This window comes from Schistocerca cancellata, chromosome 1 (assembly GCF_023864275.1).
Source record: "Schistocerca cancellata isolate TAMUIC-IGC-003103 chromosome 1, iqSchCanc2.1, whole genome shotgun sequence".
Taxonomy (NCBI): domain Eukaryota; kingdom Metazoa; phylum Arthropoda; class Insecta; order Orthoptera; family Acrididae; genus Schistocerca; species Schistocerca cancellata.
In genome coordinates this window covers 1078476383-1078494194 of record NC_064626.1, presented here as the reverse complement: position 1 = coordinate 1078494194, position 17812 = coordinate 1078476383, and the positions used below count along the sequence as shown (strand labels likewise).

The 17812-nt window shown below is 42.2% G+C and overlaps 1 protein-coding gene across 4 annotated transcripts in view; it reads right to left on the bottom strand.

The window, feature by feature from the left end:
• Positions 1–17812, bottom strand: part of LOC126090967 (probable E3 ubiquitin-protein ligase HERC4) — a 230695-nt gene that overhangs the window by 101518 nt on the left and 111365 nt on the right. For all 4 annotated transcript variants that reach the window (XM_049907026.1, XM_049907028.1, XM_049907027.1 and 1 more), the window contains exon 14: positions 7034–7216. In XM_049907026.1, coding sequence (XP_049762983.1) covers positions 7034–7216 — 183 coding nt within the window. The remainder of the gene's footprint in view (positions 1–7033; positions 7217–17812) is intronic.

Sequence of the window (17812 nt, the reverse complement as noted above, 5' to 3'; positions counted from 1 at the left end):
TCTATAAATCATGGTATTAGTGGAGTGGGGGGAAACTGATGTTGAGCCATCGGGGTCAGTGCTGCTCAGTTTCTCTATTGGAGCAAAGAATTTTAGGGGGTATATGGAATTATTGTTCAAAGTTGGTGAGGGGGTACTATGCATTCCTTGAGATAGATTTACTGAATAAGCATCACACAAAAATTGCTCTTCTGTAATACGCTATTTAACTCAGTGAGGCATTGTTGTGGCTGGAAACGACAACTGCAAATGGTGCATTGTCACAAGATTCGTTGAGTATAAAAGTGGAGCTAAGTAACCTGCACACATGATCATTAAAGCTCAACTCACATGACAGAGTACCAGAAGGTACAGTAAAACCACTCTGGGTAACTTTGGCTACTGGCCTACTGTATGTCGTTTTGAATATTACAGGACCATTGGAACACAATGACAAATTGGGTACTTCACACTGTTTTGTACGTATGAATATGGTCCTTGGAGGAAGTAAATGGAGATTTCACGGTTTCAGTTAGTGGTGATAATGGTGGATCTGATGTATTAAAGACCATAAACCACTTTTCATGTTCCAGTGCAATGGTTGCAATTCTGAATCAAAAAGCGAGTACATTATCACAAGCAATGACAAACAACTTGTTACCGAAGTTTGGCATTCCTGACCCAATAATTACAGATCAGTGCACCAACTTCATGTTCAAGTTGATTAGGCAACTATGCCATCAGCTCTGAATAATGAGGCTGAGACCTAGTCCCTTCCACCCTTAATCGAACATAGGCACTGACCATGCATGACAGCACTGGACTCTAGCACTATGAGGTGGTATACGATAAAAAGTTGCTGTTGTCTTTCAATGTGATTAAGCCAAAAAGCAGGAAAAAAAGAATTTTGCAAAGACGTTGTAGGATGGGTGGAAATGGGTGAAGACAATGAATACAAAAGCACTTGAGCGGCAAGAAAGAATAGAATAATGCACTGTTAAGTTGCCTGAATGGAGAACCAGCCAATGGGTTATAACAGCAAGAGTCTACACACCATAGGTTCAAATGTAAAAATTTATTATGCGATTCACGGGCCATATCAAGTCACAAAGATAACATTACCCACTAATCTGAAGTTACAATTACCATTGTGAAGTTCCATTGTTCACACAGGACATGTTAAGAATTTTAAGGTTAATTTAGATGCCTTACCCCAAGAGCTACTGTCACTGCCCATGAAGAAAGGGAAAGCTAACAACGGAAGAGAGGAGACAGAAGCCTCCGAGCACAATGTGGGCAGAGTGCCTTATGCACCCACATCTCTTCAGTAGATATTGAATTGTGTGGGATATAAGAGGGATGGTCAACAAAGGCTGAAACTCATTTCTTTCACAGATGTTTATTTCTCCATTTCAATGTTTACAAGATCATTTTGAAAGTACTACTCTTCTTCTTGCAAGCACTTTTTATACCGTCTGGCAGTCCTCGAGTATACAGTGCAGACCATTCTTTGTCAGGTCCTTGACAACCGCCTCACTTTTCTTGAGTACTGCTTCAGAGTTCTCAAATCAAATGCCCCGAACCTTTGCCTTTAGTGACGGGAATTAAAAAAGGTGCCAAATCGGGGCATTTAGGCAAATGCAGTACACAAGTAACATTGAACTGAGCCAGAAACAGCATGACTTACGTTGTAATGTGAGGCTCCACAATGTCATGATGAAGTCAACACCTTGTCCGAGTAAGTTCAGGTTGTTTCCTTGCAATGTGCTTCCTCAGTTTAGCCAATAGTGACATGTAGTATTCTGCTGTAACAGTGTGGGGGAACTGCGTGCTGCTAAATCACTCCATGACAGTAAAAAAATGTGATTACCATCACTTTCCCTGCTTATGGAATGAGTTTTGCCTTTTTGCTTTTGGAGAACCTGGCAATTTCTACACTGTGCTGGCTCATTTTCCTTCAGGATCATAATGATGTTGCCATGAGTCATCATAAAAGATAATAAACTTCAGAAATGCATCCCCTCCATCAGCATAGCGATGCATCACCTCATGGCTTGTCTCCATTTGCACAACCTTTCATTTGGGAGTCAGCAGAGATGGCACCCAATGGGCACAAATACAGGCCATATGGGGATAAGTCAGCCTCCTCTGAAGTCCTTGAGCAACCTAGACACTGTTGCATGAGGTAAGGCATCTTTACTGAAAGTTTGCTGCCGCTTTTCAAAAGTTTCAATAGCTGTATGGTTTAAATGAACACACAATTTTATTGTACCATACTACTCCTCTCATGTCATCCTCACTGTTTGGTATGCAAAAAGCAAATAGCATCTACAAAATAGAGCATTACCACCAATCTACCTATCGAAAGTGCTGCTACCGTATATAAGAAACTATCATAGAAGCTACAAGAAACAAATCAGTCTCAGTATTTGTTGATCAGCCCTTAGATAAACAGCTTTGGGGTAGAATACATGACAGTTATGTAACTGACTGACTGGAAATTGGTTGTTATAGGGAGTTTACTTCTGCATTATTATGTTTTTGGTATTAATGGGGTGGCAGGTGGTAGTTTATAAACGAACAGGAGTATACTGTTGCAATATGATGCTTAGTGTGGTAATGAACCATGTACACTGTGCTTCGTGAGAGGGGAAGGGTGAATGATGTGAATCCCATTCAGGAGAAGTAATGGAAACACTATGGCACCAATGACTTGAAGCAGGAGTGCTGTTTTCCAGGCAGGAGGACATCATATGAACTAGCCACCAGTGGACGCTAAAGCTAACTAAAATATGAAAAGTAAGAAATGAGATACAAAGGTTATAAGTGGAGAGGAGAGGAGTACAGGAGAGACATAGGGAGAGTACTAAGGATGCAGCTATTATATGGGCTGTTACAAGATCAGCTGTGCCATGTGATGGATTTAGCACCACATACATTATAACAACAGAAGAAAATTATTGAAGATACAACGATATCCAGAAACTGAACAACACATGGGGACAGGTGGAGGGAATAGTAGATAGCAATAGAGCAACTTGAGACATATCAACTGGAATCTAAATCTACTATGTTTTCTGCTACCAAGAATAACGACTTTTTATTCTATACCTAATGCAGGTGCACATGTACTATACCATATGTTCAGAATAAGTAAAATAATTACGTATGAAAAATCTCTCTTAAACTTGCAGCTCAGTTGTCTATATTTATGTTCAGTATAATGACGCTACTGATTTTACTTGAAGTCTGAGCTATTAAAAGAACAGATAATTAGAGTAACAATGACATCAGATGGACAGCTGAGAAAAATAGTGGTGTAAGTCAATGTTTTGCAGCTTTGAGCTATCCAGCTGTCTAGCATCTAATTTAACCAATCTGTTACGTCACACAGCAGACTTTTAGCCACTAGGTAGCAGAACCTCCTTGGAGCACTCCAAGAAACTTCAAATGCCTTGCAAGTCATAGTGAAATGAGTATGAATTTATACCACTATGTTCCTACACTTCTATCACAAATCAGACAAGGTACACACTAGTACCACAGATAGCAACAATGACGAACTGAATGATATACTTTGCAATAGTGATGACAGTGGCACAGATAGGGCCTGTAATACTCAAGCACAACTACTCACCTGGTCAGTATATTTTATAAAAAGTTGTAATAATAATGAAAAACAATGTTCAAACTAATGTCGGAATGTTTTAGGTGATGTTTTTTCAACTTCAATTTCGCCCAAAAGGCGTATTTTAGTAATAAACTACCATTAATGAGAGCTTTCAAATTTGACTGCTGTTTACTTTAAAGTAGTAAGAATTGATTTCTAATATTAAAAATTACTGTTTGGTGGTTTGGTTTTAAATACGCACTTTAGTATACTATTATCATTACCACACACTTGCCTTTTGCCTGGACCTTTTAGTCACATGTCTGCCTCAAACGTTTCAGTTAGGGTTTTAACCATTCCCTGACATACGTATGTACATACTTAAAACAAACTAACCTAACTTAACTACAACTATATTAACTCAACCTAAATATGACAGTGCCACCAACATTGGAAGAGGCACAGTTGTACAACTGGTTTGTTCTGGCAGCTTTGGACTTATGCATCTTCTATATCTGGCTCCTCTGCAGAAGCATCTTCTCTGACTGCCTCTTCCGATCTACCATAGAAACACCGAAAGAACGAGTCAAGGAGGGTATGAGCAATGAGGCTTTGAATAAGGGAGAGTCATACATCAAGGGTACTATTACAGCACGTACGGAGTTTTGCAAACATTGACTGTGGGTGCCCCAAGCGATACTTTGTACCCCTCATATAAGATGAGAGACAAATGTAATTTGAGGATTCATACAATTGGTGATTTTAACAAACAAAATGCCTATTTATGTGGATGTATCTATCAGGTGACCATACAGTGTAGATGTCCAAGTTCTGAAGCAAAAGGCAAAAAGGAAAGTACAAATTTGTTCCATATTCAAAAAGGAGATTGCATGGTTTGAGCGAGCAGTAAGTACTTTTTGGTAACTTTTGCTGTAAGCAATGGAAGTGTCACCAAAGCTATTAATAAAGTAAGAGATGGGTGTATTCCAGGATTCCAGGGGAAGTCCTATGGGATAAACATGCTGCTGCACAAAAAATAATACCACTGCAAGTACAATCCATGATAGACCACATTAACCATTTCCCATTCTATTGAAGCCACTATAGTAGGAACTATAACCCCAACAGGAAATACTTGAACCCAAACCTTAGTACTTCAAAGGTGTACTATCTTTAGACACATTGGTGGGTGGAAAATCAAACTGATCCTGTCAAAGAGCATTACAACTGATCTACTTTCAGTTTTAAACTAAACTTATAATTCCACTTGCCCAGAAAAGATACATTTAAAACTGAAATAGGTACAAGTAAATGATTGATGTGGAGCAAAACTGAGAAACAAGGGCAGAGCTAGAAAGAAAACGTAATCCCATTTAGCAAGAGCTGAAAAAGCACGCCCTACTTTGAAAGCTGATGGCACACTGGCAAAAGAAAATGAAGATGTATGTACCTTAACTATGGATTTACAGAAAGCCCTCCCCTATCCAAAACTAACTGTTTCTGAGGCATACTACTGTAGAAACATGTACTGTTAAAATCTGGGAGTAAGTAACATGGGGAAAAAGTTAGGTTACAATTATGTATGCGATGAGACCATAGCAAGCAGGGGATCAAAAGAAATCTCTGCTTGTCTCACCAAGCACATAAAACACAATCCCTGTAAACACACAATAATTTTCAGTGACACTTGTGATGGACAAAACCATAACATTAATGTAGCTTTAATTTTAATGAAATTAACACAAGAAACAAGTGTAGAAACTATTAATCTAAAAGTTCACAGTTTCAGGGCACTCATATCTGCCTAATGTTGCTGACTTCAGTTACATAGAAAAAGCAGCATGAAATCAAACTGTCTTCACCCCAGATGACTGGTACAGAATAATACTAACAGCAAATTCTTGTTAGTAAGAATGGAAGGTGACTAGTTTCTGAGTGTTGAAAAGTTGATAAAAGCAGTAACAAAACGGAGGGGATGTAAATGAAGATCAAGTGAACTGGTTGAAAATACAATGACTTCATTCTGATAAGGAAAAGGAGTATTCTATCTTGCACAACTACATTTACCTGTTAGTAAAGTACGTGCCCAGAATTTATACCATTAACATCCCTATGTCTGACTGCATTGCTTGAATGAGATAGATTTTGCATAATGCTGTTGAGAAGCACATATTTCTATGTCACCAAAAGTGACATACTGCATCAAGCAAATCTCCCAAGAGCATAAACTGTGTGACTGACTTTCGTGTTTAAAGTATCTTGGGTGAACCAATGGACATCCAAACCCAAAGGTTTTAATTACCTGCAAACTATGTTTATTGGACAGCATTATGTATGCTGGTAACAATACCATAAATCCTTGTGTGTGCACTGTTACAACCATAATTCCATAATCATTAATTCTGCCACTGTGAACATTAACCACTAAATCTATGATGTTGCTTTTTAGTCAGGTGATTCTCCTTCCTTAAAGGACTGCAGAGAAAGATGATGCACTTCCATTTACCTGTATATACTGTGAATTATGAAACCAAAACTGGTCACCAATTACAGAGCAGTACAAATATATTGGGCTGAACCTCATTTAAAACTTATTAAGTGTCCCGTTTAGAGAACCTGTATTTCAATTCTCAACAATGTACGCAAAAGATAGATTGTTACTTACCATATTTAAGTTGCAGATAGGCACAACTAAAAGACACTTACACACTAGCTTTCAACCGCAGCCTCCATCAGAAAAAGCAACCGCAGCCTCCATCAGAAAAAGACACACACACACACACACACACACACACACACACACACACAAGCAAGTACACATCACAAACATATGACCACCAACCCTAGCAACTTGGAGTGGAAAATAACCAAGCATCTACTCACTACTGCTCCAGTGCTAGCCCACTCAGAGTGATGAACTACTGGCTTCCTGATCTCTGACAACCAAGTTCCACCACACACATCAGAGGCCAACCACCCTTGGCTTCCACAGCAGGATCATGCTTTTTAGGAAATAAAAACTTTGCATTTTGAGTACAAGAAAGAGCTCAGACATTCCAGATTAAATCAACCTCCCAGTCACTCATTTAAATGGACCAAGCTGCAAAAATGTGACACACATCCAGGATAGTGATTGATCTGTTTTGCTCGTCTCTTAGACCCAATAGATGAGGGGAGACGTTGAAAGACCATCTCCATTCAAAACTTCTTCAAAGTACATCCATTATACACAAAAGACAAGGTGCATATTTGTATTCACAACCATCATTTATATAAAAACTTAAAAACCAGGAAATAACCAATACCAGCTGTGATGATAAGAAAAATATAATCTTTTACTATGGAAAATGGACTATGATATCTGGCACTAATGCCATCTACCAAAGGCAGATATTAAAAATAATTTATTACTTCATACTCAACTAAAAATAAAGAGTAAATTACCTGTGTCTGATCTTTCTCAACCAGCCAGTGTAAATAATCCGATCTTACATCTACAATTTCGGCAAGTTCTGGCATTTGAAATGTGTCATAAGGTACTTTCAGATCATTTGTACTCTGATTTAATTTGTTGAGCTGTGAAAGAATTTCCAGGGCAATATGTACAGATACCTCATATTCGGCTTTCTGGAAGAAAAGAGATTTGGTGTAAGTAATGACTTCACTGCACTAAAAATTTTCTGTACTTTTCAAATTAAATGTTAAACACAAATTTATATGTAAACTAGTGATCCCTCAATTCACAAAACACACAGGACAAGAGAATGTTAAGTCGTATAACCAGAACACTAAGCTAATAGAAACACCAGTAACTGTGAATATAATTGGTTTAGTGTTGACAGCTATGGTTTACTTACTCAGAAATGAAGTTGTAAAAAGCAACAACTGAACCAAACACTGTTTACGATGTGTAATGGACCTCTCTTCTGATATGTTACCCTTATGTTCATGTAAACAACTATACTATACAGTACTGTACTATGCTATCTATATAACACTGTACTAAAAGCAAACAGTGAACACTTCATCATATTATAAACACCATTCCAACACTCACACAACCTTATGCCAATTCACAAACAAAATGGTTAATGAATTTCAAAACTCTGTATATCCTATGTTCTGGGCAATATTATGAAAGTGGGAAGGAATATGTCAAATTATAGTAGATATCATCATGAGACTGGTATAAGGTAACTTAATGGTCTGCAAACATGAGAAATATGAGGGCAGTCAAACAAAAACCCGAAAAGATTAATTAAAAATAGACATTTTGCACCACTGATCTGTAAGTTGGCAGTACCCTACACGTGACAGCATACTAAAGACCAGTTAAACACAGTCACAACACCAGTTCAAAATGGCTGCCAGGCTTGTGATATGCACCATGGAAGGAAAGCATTATGCCACACATTTTCTGAGCAGTGAAGGTACAAACCCCATATTGAAATCCATTGGCAAATGAAGGTCCAGTATGGTGATGCATGTCTATGAATGCATCAAGTGTGAGAGTGGGGCAGAAAGCTCAGACATAGTGTGATTTTTGTGTCAGGTACTCAGTGGCCGGGTAAGGCACACTGCATTGTGACACGAGTCTACTGCAGCAGTTGAAGCTGATGTGATGGAAAATCAATGTGTGATGGTGGATGAAATAGCCACAACTCTGAACATCAGTCATGGCTCAGCACACCACACAATTCATGAAGTGCTTAAGATTTGCAAAGTGTCTGCAAGATAGGTAACAGGGCAGAACTGAAAGAGCGATGTGTTGATTAGCAAGCAAGAAATGGTACCATTCCTCATCATCAAAACCCAAAATGTTCCAGATGCAGCCATCTGCAGGGAAGAGTTTTCTGACTCTCTTTTGGGGTAACAAGGCATTGTCTTGGAGCACTACACGACTAGAGGAAACACCATCGCCAGTCCACCATGTTCCAACATATTAAAAAAACTGGCTTAGGCCTGCAATAAGACCAAAGCAGTGTGGGTTTCTGATTATAGATGTCATTCTGCAACATACAATGCTCAGCTTCTAACTACCCATGCTACATGTGCAACCACCAATGACCTGCACTTTGATACTCTGCCACATCCACCATACTCACCAAACCTGACACAAGTGTGATTACCATACATTTGGCCCACTCAGAGAAGGGATGGAAGGAAAGAAATTTTATTCCAATGAGGAGGGGCAACAGATCCATGCATTTCCTATGTACCAGAGAAAGTGTGTTGAATGACAAGGAAGACCAACAAAAAAATGATGTATCTGTGTTCCACTTTTGTTCAATTAAAAAAATAAAAATATTTAAGGTTTTCAGTTGACTTCCCATCATATATTGCAAGAATGCAGATTACAAGGAAATATTGGTTACTATTTAGTGCTTCCATCTGAACAGTCATATTTACCCTTGCTGGCAGAGGTACCTTTTACAACCAAAGTATGCTGAATTTTGAATATGTTTCAACACTATAGAACACAAAAGCAACTGGATCACATGCAAAATTTTTTGTTCTCTGCATGTAACACTAAATATGAATTATATTACAATCAAAAATTAAAGTTTGTTTTGATGGTATCCCATGCAACAAACTAAAGCAATAAAGCAATGTCTGATCGCCACCGCTACCAACCACAATGTGGGCAGTAAAATACTTGATAATGGCAGAAATGAAGAGGACACAAAAAGCAGATTGCCAATACCAAGAAAATTTTATTTTTCTGGAAAAGGGAATATATTGTAACTGGATGTAAATTTAACTGTTAGAAAATCTTTTCAGAAAAAATGTCTGAAACACGTCACATCAAGTGAAACATGGACCATAAACAGTACAGAAAACATGAGAATAGCAGCTTTTGAAATGTGCATCAGAAAGCTGAAGGTTTGATGGTGTAGTGGATCTGGGAGATGTGGTATTTTCTACCGGATTTATCGATACCAAATTGTAAATGTTTTCTTATATTTTTGGTCAGAATTTTTATTATAATTTGCCTTATCTTATGTTAATTTACTTATATTTATGAGAGTGAAAGCATATTGATTACTATTAGTAAATGTATCGAAGAACAGCAAAGAGACTGATTACAAGTGGAAGCTTGTGTGTTGTGTAAAATATCTTTGACGCTGGAGTCGTCTTTGACTGTAGTCAGTCAGCAGTTAACTCTTGGTGTGTGTTGACGGAAGAAGAATGTGAAGATCGCCGTCATAAATAATTTTGAATTATGTTACTATTTTTTTATATAAACTATAAAAAGAAACTACATTTGAAGAAATGGTATTTGAAACACCAAAAATGAGGCAAACACGTTGAACCAGGTCATTTCTGCAGCCGACAAAGATGCATTGTGGTATCATACTCAATTAGACAACTGAAGCCAAGACTAATATCGTCTTGCAAACGTCTAACGGACAAGGTACTGTCACGAAATATGGCAAATTTAAGTAAATAAAAAAATAGTGAGCATATTTCAACTTTGTGTCTCAGCCGGGATACCATATTTCAACTGGGGGCTCAGCCGGGATATTGTGTTCACGAGATCTTCAACAGTGCTACGAGAAAGAAAATTTTTGTGTGTTAATACCAGTTTTTTTCAGAATGTGTGTTACAGTATTTGTGTTCATCGGTGTGTGTGTGTTTGAAGTTTACGGGCGCTAAACAGCGTGGTCATCAGCGCCCAAACGCATAAAAACAGGAACACAGGCAGTGAAGGGACTAAGACAAACAGCGAACAAGGAGAACGGCTAAAAGACACAGACCCGACGCAGTTCCAAATCCTCACATACAGAGGCAAAACAAGAGGAGAAGGAACACACCAAAATGGAAAGGAAACACAAGGAAAAGATAACAGAAACCGAAGTGAAACTATGAGGTAATCGTGACTGGCTGACCTCTTACCTAAAACCTGGGTGAGCCAGTCACCCAGCAGCACATTATAACCCTCTCCCTAAAATCCGAGGCAACAAATTGGACAGGACACAAAACCGTAAGACCTTAACTACAGTCGTTGCGTCATCTTGTAAAATGCAGGGCAAATCCGGTGGCAAAGAAACCACCGCCCTCTGGTCAGAGAATAAAAGACATTCAAGTAAAATGTGGCAGACAGTAATCTGGACACCACAAGAACTGCAGATTGGGGGGTCCTCCCGCCGGAGTAAAAAACCATGTGTTAAGGGACTGTGCCCGATGCGGAGGCGAGTGAGGAGAACCTCATCCCGCCTGCATGACTGGTAGGACGTACGCCATGGCCGCGTGGTAGCCTTGACCAGACGCAGCTTGTTGTCACCGACTGCCAGCCACTCCTCTTCCCACTGACGCATAACACGAAAACGCAGGAGGGAGGTAACAGCATGGAGGGGGACGGCACATTCAACAATGTGAGGGAGGGAACATGCATCTTTGGCAGCCACATCCGCCAGTTCGTTTTCCCTAACACCCACGTGCCCCGGCACCCAGCGGAAGGACACCTCCTTCCCCTGCTGTTGCAGGTGGAGGAGGGCATCATGGATGTTCTGGACGACCGTATCCGCTGGGTACAAGTGGTGCATGGTCTGAAGGGCACTCAGGGAGTCAGAACAAATGAGGAACTTAAGACTGGGAACACACCTCATCTGCTCAAATGCCCGCAAGATCGTAAACAATTCGGCATCAAAGATGGTAAACGCTGCAGGAAGCCGTAACTTGACGACTCGATCAGGGAAAACAACAGCACAACCAACAGAGTCCCCCTGTTTAGAGCCATCCGTAAATACTGGTACATGGTCGGGATGCTGGTTTAAAATATCAGAAAATAAGGAGATAAAAACAAATGCAGGAGTGCAACTCCTCCGGTACTTCGACAAGTCTAAAAGGACGCTGGGCCTCTGGAGCAACCAGGGAGGCAGGCGAGTAAAACCTTGTCGTTGGGGGGCCACACGCTCCACATCAAGGGACTCAAGCAAATGCTTGGCACGAATCCCAAACGGTCTCGTTGCCTTGGGACGACTGGAAAAGAGATGTTCCATAGGCGGTCGGGCAACGGTAGGGTACGCAGGGGAGGTAGGACAGGCAAGGAATTGACACACTCGTCGCACCATGAGGAGTTTCCGCCGGATGGCGAGTGGCGGTTCCCCTGCCTCAGCACACAGGCTGGGGATGGGACTGGTACGGAAGGCACCAGTGGCCAGCCTGATACCCTCATGGTGTACTGCATCAAGAATCTTCAGATACGAAGGCCTTGCTGACCCATACATGGTGCAACCATAGTCAAGACGCGATCAAACGAAAGCCCTATAGAACTGCAGCAGACGCGCCCGATCTGCTCCCCAGGACCGATGGCTCAGACACTTCAAAATATTCAGTGCCTTCAGGGCCCGCACCTTGAGGTCTTTAAGGTGAGGCAACCACGACAACTTGGAATCAAAAGTGAGGCCCAGGAACCGCACAGTGTCGCTAAAAGGAAGAATGGTGTCCCTCAGACGCAATTCAGGGGAGGTAAAAAGACGTCGAGAACGATTAAAATGAACACACACACATTTGTCTGCAGAAAAGGTAAAGCCCGTCTTCGCAGTCCATGCCTCTAATCGCTGTATCGTAAGCTGCAACTGCCGACTAGCAGCGACAAGATTGGAGGAAGAACAGAAAACAGCAAAATCGTCCACAAACAAGGAGCATTGGACAGGACTCCGGATAGTGGACGTGATACTGTTAATGGCGACGGCAAAGAGGGTGACACTTAAAACGCTTCCCTGAGGAACACCATTCTCCTGCACATACAAATCAGATAGCACATTACCAACCCTATAACGAAAGAGGCGGTGGGAAAGAAAGGACCGAATGAAGATGGGGAGACGGCCACGAAAGCCCCACTCATGGAGTTGATTGAGGATATGGCGGCGCCAAGTAGTGTCATATGCCTTATGAATGTCAAAGAAGACACCAAGACAATGCTGGTTACGTAGGAAGGCCTGCTGGATGGCCGCCTCAAGCAGGGTCAAGTTGTCGATAGTGGAACAACATCGCCGAAAGCCACACTGAGAGGGGCTAAGGAGCTGCCTGGTCTCGAGCAGCCAAACAAGGCGACGGTTGACCATGCGTTCCAACGTCTTCCCGACACAGCTCATCAAAGCAATACTTCGATAACTGCTGGGATGCGTCCGGTCCTTCCCCGGTTTGAGGAGAGGAATCAAAACCGCCTCCCTCCACGAGTCAGGGTATGTGCCAGATAACCATATCATATTAAAACAACTCAGGATAACTTCCTTGGATGGCAGCAACAAGTGCTGCAGCATGCTGTACCGGATTTGATCATGACCAGGCGCAGTATCATGATCCATAGACAGCGCCGAATCCAGTTCCCACATTGTGAAGGGGCAGTTGTAGGGTTCAGAATTTGGAGACCGGAAGTCCAAGTGACCCCTCTCGATGGCAGTTTGGTAGCGGCAGAAATCTGGATCACAGTTAATAGTGGCGGTAGATTCCGCAAAATGCATGGCCGGTGTCTGGGCAATGTCTCTCGGCGCCGTGAGGAGACATCCCCGATGCAGCAATGCCGTGACAGGTAGTTGGCTGCGTTTCCCGGAAATCCTCCTGATGGCTTCCCATACTTTCGTAGAATTAGTGGAGCGGGAGATGGAGTTCAAGAACAATTGCCATGACCGTCGTTTGCTCTCTTTAATCACTCGCCGCGCTTTGGCCCTTGCCACCCAAAAGGCCGCAAGATTGTCAGCTGAGGAACGGCACTTGAAGCAGCCCAGAGCTGCACGGCGGGCTCGGATGGCGGAGCGGCACTCAGTGGTCCACCAGGGGACAGGACGCCTCTTGGGATTACCGGATGACCGTGGAATGGACAATTCAGCAGCATGGGAGATCACGGCTGTAATATGGTCTACCCATTCGTGGACGCTAGCACGGTGTTCCAAAACAGCCAGTTGGCTGAAAAGCGTCCAGTCAGCTCTGCAGAGGTGCCACCGAGGCGGCACTGATAATGCCACAGCCTCATCCAGGAGGCGAATCCAAAGGGGGAAGTGGTCACTAGAATGGATGTCAGCAACAACCTCCCACAGAGCAGAATCCGCGAGTGCTGGAGAGCAAAAGGAAAGGTCAATAGCCGATGACGACCTGGAAGCAGTACAGAAATGAGTGGGAGCACCAGAGTTGAGGATGCACAGTTCTTCAGACATCATGAGGCTTCCCAGAATGCGACCCCTGGGGCAAGTAGTCAGAGAGCCCCATAAGACATTATGAGCGTTGAAGTCCCCCAGCAGAAGAAATGGGTGGGGGAGTTGGCTAATAAGGTCTGTGAGAGCCTCAGAGTCTATCACATCCTGAGGTGGTAACTAGACTGAACAGACTGTGAGCCTCCGACCCACAAGAAGGTCAACTGCAACTGCTTGCAAGTCGGTAACGAGAGGGAGCTCAGATGAGGGGTGCGTGTCACGGACAAAAACCGCAACACCACCCTTTGCCCTTTGCCCCGTCAGATCATCTTTCTGATATACGGTATAGCCCCATAAAGAAGGAGCATCAGTGGCCTGAAAATGTGTCTCTTGGAGACATAAGCACAAAGGGCACTCTCGTACAAGGAGTTGTAATTCGGCCACATGCGTCCTGAACCCACTCAGGTTCCACTGTAATATGGGAGCCAGTGATTAGGGTGGCTGAACTTTCACCCTTCCTCTGTGCTTCGGAGGAGAGCCCGTACCCGCCGGAGATTTATTCGTGGGGCGAGAAGATCGCCCCTGGTCGACATCAATGTCCATCAGCTCCGATGACGACCCACGGGAGATGTCAGACAGTACGATGGCCTTGTCATCGGACCGACCCTGACTAGTCTCCTCAGGTGGCAAAACCTTCACCTTCGGCATCTTTGTCTTGGAGGGCTTAGAATGCAGAGCCTTGTCTACAGGAGGAGCTTTACTCACCGGGGCAGAAGGCGCCATAGGGGGAGAGGCAGGAAGTACCCCAATGTCACCAACCACAGCCTTGTCCGACGTTGCAGGGAGAGCCGCAGGTTGCAAAACAACCGCAGCAGCACAAGTGCACTGGCAAACGCAGGTATTAGTGCTAACACTAGCAACCTCCGTTTGCGTAGCAACAGTGGCCATTTGTACCGGTTTCTTCAGAGGGGAAGCGAAAGATGTTGTAAACACAGGAGGTTGCATGGCCTTAAAGAGCTTCTTGGCCTCACCATAGGGGATGCGCTTAGATGTTTTAATCTCCTGTATTTTCCGTTCTTCGAGATAGATGGGGCAGACCCGGCTCCAGACAGGGTGACTCCCAGAGCAATTCACGCACTTCACAGGCGATGAACAATCGGCTCCTTCATGGGCAGGCTGACCACATTTACCGCAAGTGGCTATCCCATTGCACCCCAACGTAGTATGCCCAAAGTGCTGACATTTAAAACAGTGCATTGGGTTGGGGAAATATGGCCTTACTGGCAAACGTAAGAACCCCGCTTTAACATGCTCTGGGAGTCTCGGGCAACTGAATGTGAGAATAAACGAGTCGGATTTGACTAGGTTCCCATCGACTCGTTTCATAATATTCTGCACGTCAACAATACCGTCATCAGCCCATTCAGATTTTAACTCATCTGTGGGGATATCCACCAAGTCCCTACATGTCACAACATCCTTACTATAGTTCAGAGTGGAGTTGAGCTCGGCCTCGATAGCGTACTCTCCGAGACAGGTTGCTTTCCTAAGAGAAGCGACTTGACGGGAACTAGAAGTCTCAACTAACAGAGTCCCATTGCGAAGTCGCTTCACAGATTTAAGTGTTCCTGCAATCCCCTCAAGACCCTTGTGGATGTAAAAGGGAGAAACCCTCTCAAAGCTACCCTCCTTCCGTTTAATAATCAAAAACACATTCTGATTATCAGCATGTGCTCTGTTACGACAGTCTGATAAATCTCGATCAACACCAGGCGCTGGAGGACTCGCAGCACGAAGTCGCTTCTTCGATGGGGTGTGTTTTCCTACCAGTGGCCCACCCAAGCCACTGGTAGGGGGAAATGTAGAGGTCGAAGGGTCCATTGCGGTCCCACGAGCAGCTAGGGAACTAAAGGTCCGCTCAGACAGAGCCTCGCATGCCTGAGTAAGCCTTATACAACTGGGGTGCGGCAGGTGCCCCAGAGGTTACCCGCTTGCGACTGTTCCACCCCAACAGCCATGCATCTCATAGGCGCAGAGCACACCGGAAGATTGAGGGGTTTTTATAGAGGTTGTCCTTCCTCGCAATCCAGGCGGTCAAGCCAAGATTACCATTCCCCGCAGCACACAACATTCCACCGCCGCGCCACACATTGGTCGCTGAAGCATGTCTGGGGGTTACGGTGACAGGAAACTGGTGGCGCTGACCAGTCCCCAGCTCAGGACCCTGGGGTCGCCAAGCCCGTACTCAGCAAATGAATGCTGAGCCCCTGGGGGGGTGTTCATCGGAAGTAAAAGTTTTGAGAAGAATGTTTTGGCAAAAAATATAATTTTCGACAGAAGAAAATATTTCAAGAATTTTGGTCAACAATCACATGGAGGGAAAACGTGGATTTGCAACAGTAGAAGAGTGTTCCAGATAAGTCACGAAACCCTCGTATTTTGTTAAAACAATATTTTTATCTTGTTTTGTATTGTTGTGTATAAATTTTTTTTCTTCACAATGACTTATGAGATTTTCGAGAGTATTGTGCCTAAAGTAGAAAGTAGTAATTTAGTAGACTTCGAAAATCAGGACAGGACAAATGAAACAGAAAGAACCGATCAATTTGATTTAAAAAGTTTTCTTGTAAATTTCACGAAAGAAATTAAACAATCAGTTGACGATAATAAGACTTACTGGGATGAAAAAATTGATAACATTTTGTTGCAAGTCCAAGCAGTCAATACCCAAGTGGGTGATCTTTCGAACAGAGTTGGCAGTGTTGAGGAAAAAATTGAATCTGTGGAAGCAAAAGTAAATGAAATTGATGCTAAATTGAGCAATGAAATTAATACTGTAAAAAATGAGTTACTGGTAGATAGGGAAAGAAATTTAATTGATTTTCATGAGATAAAAGGGGAAATCAAAAATTTGGATGAGAATACAAAAGTTTTGGTTAAAAATGTACAACAAGAAACTGACAATCGTTTGGTTACTCTAGAAAAAAAAGTAGAATGCAATGATTTAGAAAACAAAAAATCTGTCAAAGAACTTAGCGAAAAAATTGAAAGTTTTGACACTGAATTTCAAAGTATAAATCACAATGTCAACACATGCAATCTTGTATCTAATATTCCAGTGAAGCACTTTTCGGTAGATGGACCCTTACATCCCGTTGATTTTATACAGTATTGTAAGGATTGTTTTTTACCTCACTCACCAGATGACATGAAAATTAAATTTGTAAAAAATTCTTGGAAGGGGAAGCTTTGACTTGGGCAAACCAGATTGTAACTGTGGGGATGACCTTTTCAGAATTTGAATCAAAATTTCTGGAATAATTTTGGGATGATCTTAAACAAACTAGAATCAAAAGTGAATCTTTGAATGGGAGAAACTATAGAGAATCAGATGGGAGCATGAAACAATTTTGCAAAAGTGAACTTCAAAAACTTATTCATTTAACAAAACCTTTGGATGACTTGATCAAAATTGATACCTGAAAGAGAAAATTGCCATCAGCAATGCAGTTGAGTTTAGTTCATTGTCCTGATAGTAATGTAGAGCAGTTTCTCAATTATATTGAAAAGTTGGATAGGGTAACAACAAGAACACACAGTGGGTTTACTCAGAAAGGTAATGGTCAAAATTGGGGAAATGACAACTTTCAAAAAAGGGAACAAAACAATTATCATGGTGTCAGTCAAAATTTAGGGGGATATAACAATTTTCAAAAGAAGGACCATAATTTTTATCCAAAACAAGAACAACATTTTCGCAGAAATAATCAACAAAATAGAGAACACTTTAGGGATCAAAATCACAGAAATTTTACTAGAGATCAGTACAACAGAAACTACCAACAATCAGGTAATGTTTGGCATAGGAATGGGAACAGAAATGTTGATCAGAGACATTGGCAGAACCACAATCAGCAGTTCAAACAGGAACCAGTTGTAATTCAGGAAATAAAAAACGAGTAGACGCCCCCTTGAAGGTCCGCAAGGTTGAGGCAGAAGGTGAGCATGGTGAAAGGACCAATGGATGTGACTATCATAAACCCAAACATGACAGTTCCAAACCTAAGCCATCACATGAGGTCATTAG